We start from the raw sequence: 6,129 nt of genomic DNA, 5'->3' as shown, positions 1-6,129 counted from the left end.
CTCTGCCCTTGGCGCTGTTTGGGGCGCAGAGGCCAGGAGCGGAGGTGGATGGAGATGTACAGCACCCAAAGGAAGAGAGGGAGCTGGAACTGGTGCACGGAGAGGGCATCAACGAGGATGGGCTGTTCCCAGTTAAGGCTCAGGCCCTGGAACTGGTAGAGTCGGAGCACTCCCAGGCAGAGACACAGCTGTGTGGGGGTGCCAGCCCAGAAACCCCCCAGGGAGGGGAGGGTCAAGCAGCCGATCAGCTCATGGAGGAGGCTGAGGATGGGGCACAAGGACAGGGCGAGCATGAGCTGCCACACGAGCCTGTGCTCGATCCGCAGGGAGCAGGAGCTGGGCAGGGAGAGGGGGCTGGTGCAGGCGTGCAGCCTCGGGAGGAGGCTGTAATCCTGGACGTGCTGGAGGACCAGGGCACTGATGCCAACGTGCAGCGGTTTGCAGAGGCAGTTGAGCTCAAATTGACCCCAGGAGGGAGCATGGAGGCAGATCTGCAGCCCCTCAGCGAAGCTGGTTACCTGGGGACAGAACAGGGAGGGAGTGTGGCTCCAGATGTGCAACCACTGGATCTGGCCAATAAACCGGAGTCAGTAGAAATGGTGGAGGCAGAGGACCTTCAGGCGGACATGCAGCTGTGTGGGGGTTCCAGCCTAGAAACCCTGCAGGGAAGGGGGGACCGTGCAGCCATGCAGCTCGTGGAGGAGGCTGAGGATGGGGGACAAGGGCAGGATGAATGTGGGCTGCCACACGAGCCTGTGCTTCACCCCCATGGAGTGGCCACCGGGCAGGGAGAGGGGGCTCCTGAAGGTGTGCAGCCATGGGAGGAGGTTGTAATCCTGGATATGGTGAAGGACCAGAGCACTAATGCAAATGTGCAGCTGCTTGCAGAGGCAGTTGAGCTCAAATTGACCCCAGGAGGGAGCATGGAGGCAGATCTGCAGCCCACCAGCGAGGCCAGCTCCCTGGGGACAGAGCAGGGAAGGAGTGTGGATACAGATGTGCAACCCCTGGATCAGGTTGATAAACCAGAATTAGTGGAAATGGTGGAAGCAGAGGACTCCTGGGCAGACACGCAGCTGCGTGGGGGTGCCAGCCCAGAAACCCCCCAGGGAGGGGGGGCCCGTGCAGCCGTACATCTCGTGGAGGAGGCTGAGGATGGGGCACAAGGACAGGGTGAGCATGAGCTGCCACACGAGCTTGTGCTCGATCCGCAGGGAGCAGGAGTCGGGCAGGGAGAGGGGGCTGGTGGAGGCGTGCAGCCTCGGGAGGAGGCTGTAACGCTGGACACGCTGGAGGACCAGGGCACTGAAGCCAACGTGCAGCCGCTTACAGAGGCGGAGAAGCTCAAATCAACCTCGGGAGGGAGCACAGAGGCAGATCTGGCACCCATGGGTGCACCTGGGATGCGGGAAGGGGAGCAGGGCCAGACTCCTGGGTCGGAGGCAGGTCTGTGTGCAGCTCACACTGCAGACCTGTGGGAGGGGGCTGCTGGCACACATGTGTCCCCTCCGGCTGAGGCCACTTTACATCCTGAGCGTGCCGCTGCCGCTGAGGATCTTGGTCTGGAAGCAATGCTGGGAGCACTCACTGGTCCAGATGGGCAGATCCTGGAGGATACCCAGGCACTGGAAATACTGCAGGGAGAGTGGGCTGATATAGAGAGGAAGCCTTTGGATGGAGCTCAAGGTCTGGCAGTGGTGCAGGGAGAGAGGCTGGAGACAGGAACAAGGATTTTAGTTGAAACTCAGTGTCTAGGGATAAAGCAGGGCCACGATGACAGTACGTCTGCACTGGCCCCGCTGGTCTCCGAGGTGGCATTACAAATCAGCACGCTAAAGCTGGAAACGGTGATGCAGGAGGATGTTCTCATTCCAGATGTGCGGCGGCTAGGTGCTTCGGGAAAGGCAGCCCAAAGTGAGCTTCAGGAGCAGGTCTCGGCACAGGCAGATAAGGTGAGGCTTCACGCTGCTTCCCAGCAGCTGGAGGAGAAGCCACCGCACGTGATGGAAACGGAGCAGGTAGCTGCTGGACCTGCCAAGCCTCCAAAACAAGAGGTGCCACCAGTGTCAACCCTTTACAGAAGGGTCCAACAGGAGGAAGATGCTGGGAATGATCAGTTGGGGATGGTCCTCAGAGACAGCTCCCTGGGGGATGCAGCCAACAGCAGCATGCAGCCTCAAAGGCAGCTCTTGGGAGAACAGAGCGAAGACCTCAATGTTGGTCAACGAGTGAAGAAGCAAGAGGTTGGGCGGAAAACAAGCCAGGAAGGTGAGCCCAGCCCAGGAGAGCCAGGGGCCGTGACTGCAGATGGGGCAGGAGCTGCCTCAAGGGGTTCTCCTGAAGCCACCCTGGACCCAGATCACCTCTACAACGTGCTGTTCGTTGGGGACTCCCATGTGGGCAAAACATCATTCCTGTACCGGTTGCACGCTGACTCCTTCAACCCACACCTCACTGCCACAGTAGGTAGGTTTCCTCCAGCTCCTCTCCAGCACAGCTCTGCACCTGCTTGGGTGACCTTCATAATTCCCTTTCCTCCACCCCACAAGCCGCTGGTGATCATTACATGCATGTTACAGCTCATGCCAAGCGTGCTATACAACCTGTCATCAAGGACCAAATAGGACCACCAACTTCACGCCTGGATGCTCCTGAGCAGGCAATGCTGGTCCTCCTTGCCCTCTCTAGGGCACTAATACTAATGGCCCTAGTGCTTTTCTCTCTGCTTTGCCTTTCAGCTATATTCTCCTCTCTTAACCAACCCGGTTTTACTCATCATGAGATTAGAGACTTTTCCAAAATCCAGCCATCAAAGATCTAAAAGCTGGAGGTTCACTTAGGACCAACCCGCTTGAGCTGCAGCCTCAGACCACACCTGCACCATGTACCTTCTCCATCCATCCCCTGTCGCAGGGATGAACTCTACAGCATCAAAATAGCCCTTTTTGTGTCTTCTAGGACTGGATTATCAGGTCAAAAACTTCGTCGTGGACAACAAGCGCTTTGCTCTCCGCCTGTGGGACTCAGCTGGTCAAGAAAGGTAAGGTGCTGTGCTGTCTGCTTCAGGAGAGCAACCTGTGGTTTTCTTTTTCTTTTCTGGTAGTTTAGGGGAAATAGAATGTTCTTGGCTTTGCTAAGCAAAGGAGGGGTTGTTTAAGAAGGGACTCTGTACAGTGTGTGATCTGATAAAGAATAATAAAGGAAGTAATTAAGATAAAAATAAGCATTCGGGCTGTTTGTACAGCCTCTGTGATCAGGATAGGAGCAAAATCTGGGTTTTGCATTTTTTGTAGACATGCATTTCCAACTTTCCCTCTGGGATTTCAGATCGCTGCTAGGCGAAACCTCCTTAGACCTTATCGGTGACCATTCAAAATGTACGCAGGTACCACAGCATCACCAAGCAGTTCTTTCGGAAGGCAGACGGGGTCGTGCTGATGTACGATATCACATCGGAGTACTCGTTCTCGGACGTGCGGTACTGGCTGAGCTGCATCCAGGTGGGTGAAGTAGGAAAACCTCGTTCTGTCCCCGAGGTCTTGGAACTGGTGGTGACTCCGAGATCAGTTTTTCCCCACCTGACCTCTGCCACCGGTTAGGGATGGACATCTGGGGGTGACCAAGCCCTTTGTAAAGGGTGTTCTGCTTTGCTTTGGTTAGAAAATAATTTTTCTTGGAGGATTTAAATTCAGATACTGACAATTTTCACATTTTTGCAGTGTTTCCTGGGGTAATCTGTTGATAGCATCATTATGATAATGATCAACTTTTTTAAAATTAAAAACTGGTGCAGAGGAATGGAAAATGTTGACAGTGGTTTTGAGAACACTTTTAAATCAAGAATAGTCCACTTTGAGTCCTGGGAAATGGGAGGTAGCTTGCGTCTTATTAAAAACTTCTTGTCACAGATTTCCAGTCAAGTACAAAGTCAGTGTTTAAAAACACTGGAACAAAATAGGATGTCGCCTTGCTCAGTGCCTGCAAATCTCAGCCAGAGCATCTTCTGGAGGGTTCCTGAAGTCAAACACAAAGTGAATTCACTACAGGGGTAACTCATCCAGTGCTCTGCCCTGTTAATAGACCAGGACAGATGATTTAAGGGAAAAAAAAATCCCTTTCTTAAATGCTGTTAAACTCGTTTAAGAATTTAAGGTTTTGTTATCGACCCAAATCTGTCGGCATCCTTCACGGTGCTCCAGGAGGTGTCTAGACAGTGTGGCTGGCTGCAATTCAAGGGAGATTCAGACGTACTCCTGATCCTCCCCTCTTTAATTGCCCAGGAAGGAGCAGAAGACGGAGTCGCTATTCTGCTTCTTGGGAACAAAACCGACTGCGCTGCAGAGAGACAGGTCCCTACGAAGGAGGGGGAACGCCTGGCCAAGGTAGGTGCACGGCCCTGCTAAAGAGTGCTGTCCACCCAAGTTAGGCAGGGACAGCTCAGGATGGATGCCACCAGCCTGAGGACCTGGAGAAAGGTGAAAGCCCTTAACTTATCTTTTGTGCATCGGTGCGTGGCAAAGTGACCCCTGAACCCATCTTTCACCCTTCCCTGCTTTGCTTTCCCCCTGCCGTTTTAGTTTTGACTCAGCACCGCCCCAGTAAAACAGTTTATGGAACTGGATCTATAAATTAAAACATCTTCAGCTCTGCTTACCTTTGCTGTGAAGTGTCACGTGTCTTCCCAGCATCATATAAATAATAAAACCACCAAGCTCTATCCTATTTTAAAGATACTGAAATGCTTAAAGTACGATTATTCTCTTCAAATGTAGATGGCTAATAAAAATTAGGTGAGAAGAATCTCACCTTTACCGACTTAATTTCAAAGTTTATGGGACTTGGGCCAGTATCCATTGACCAGTTTTACAAACGGAAACAACAGGACAAGGGATTAGATGCTTTTTTTTTTTTCCCCACAAACCAGTCACTGGCAGGCACAAAAGACCTGGGAACATCTAGTTACGTCTCTGTATTCTCCCCACTAACCAGCGGGCATCGCATCTTGTTCCGTCTGCAGTGTCAGCCTTTTCCTTGATACTAAATATTGGTGTCGTAGCTACCAGAAAAGCTGGATTTCACCCTCACATTCCAGTAAAAAAGTTATTGAGTTATTTGTTTCGTTGAGTCTTTCTGTTTCCCCTCGACCGTGACTGTCCCTTGGCTATTTACTCCCATATTAAGCTATTCCAGTGCAAGAATATTACATTTCTATTCGGGCTCTGTGTCTTCCAGGAGCATCAGCTCATGTTTTACGAATGCAGCGCTGCCTCGGGCCACAACGTCTCTGAGGCCATGGTCAGCTTAATCAGGTGAGGCATGTGCTTGGATTTTGCTAGCTCTCCTGGATTTAATGGGCTCCCTCCCTGCTTTTTTAACTCCAAATGCTGGTGTGTTACTGTCACCGGAGACTCCATGTGCCCAAATGTCAAGGGAAAATTCAGAGCAGCATGTGCACGGCTGGGATGAGCCGAAGATAAGTGCTGTAAGATGTCTCCTGAATAGTCAGCATTGCAAGGAGAATAATAAAACCCTTTTCAGGATGCTGCTGATTTCTCCCTGGGTAGACTGAAATAAATTCTGTCTGTGATTTGATTTAGGTTGGTGGTTCTCAAACCACACTGAGCTGGAAGGTTCCGAACTCTTTCAGCCGTGCTGAGCCTCCTTTACTAACGTTTGTCAAGACAAATAGCACAGCACTACAAAATATGGGGGAAATAGCCAGCTAATTTTCTTCCTTTTCTCCCAGGTTGCTCAAAGTTCATGAAGACGAATTGAAAAATAAGGCAGAAGAAGTACCAAAGCCACCTCAGAAGAAAAAGGGCTGCTGCTAGTGATGGACAGACACCCCCTCCCCGTGGTGATCTGAAACTGCGGTGACAGAAAAGCATAAAAATAGCCCTTACGCACCATCTCCGCTCCCTGTGTGTCTGCCCTGCCTGATCTCCCTCGGATGCTGAGAGCAAAAGCCGCTGCGGAGGAGCCGGCTGTCACCTGGCCCCTTCCCCGCTCATCTCCTGCGACTATCCCAGAGCACACGAGCCCTCCAAAATACTCCTTGGGAAACTTTACCACTTTCTTTTGGAGGCAAAAAGCAGGCTAAGGAAAGAGGCAGAAAAGGAAGCCAGCTGG

The 6,129-nt window shown here is 52.0% G+C and overlaps 1 protein-coding gene across 1 annotated transcript in view; it reads left to right on the top strand.

Annotated features, from left to right (window-relative positions):
- Nucleotides 1-5,831, top strand: part of RAB44 (RAB44, member RAS oncogene family) — a gene marked incomplete at its 5' end in the record, with an annotated part of 12,751 nt that extends 6,920 nt beyond the window's left edge. Inside the window, 6 exons of the mRNA XM_009577641.1 lie at nucleotides 30-2,466; nucleotides 2,959-3,040; nucleotides 3,386-3,500; nucleotides 4,281-4,382; nucleotides 5,233-5,309; nucleotides 5,747-5,831. Coding sequence (XP_009575936.1) covers nucleotides 30-2,466; nucleotides 2,959-3,040; nucleotides 3,386-3,500; nucleotides 4,281-4,382; nucleotides 5,233-5,309; nucleotides 5,747-5,831 — 2,898 coding nt within the window. The remainder of the gene's footprint in view (nucleotides 1-29; nucleotides 2,467-2,958; nucleotides 3,041-3,385; nucleotides 3,501-4,280; nucleotides 4,383-5,232; nucleotides 5,310-5,746) is intronic.
- Between the last annotated feature and the right edge of the window lie 298 nt (nucleotides 5,832-6,129).

The sequence above is a fragment of the Fulmarus glacialis genome, unplaced genomic scaffold (genome assembly GCF_000690835.1).
Source record: "Fulmarus glacialis isolate BGI_N327 unplaced genomic scaffold, ASM69083v1 scaffold27015, whole genome shotgun sequence".
NCBI classification, from domain to species: domain Eukaryota; kingdom Metazoa; phylum Chordata; class Aves; order Procellariiformes; family Procellariidae; genus Fulmarus; species Fulmarus glacialis.
This window is presented reverse-complemented; position numbering and strand designations above follow the sequence as displayed.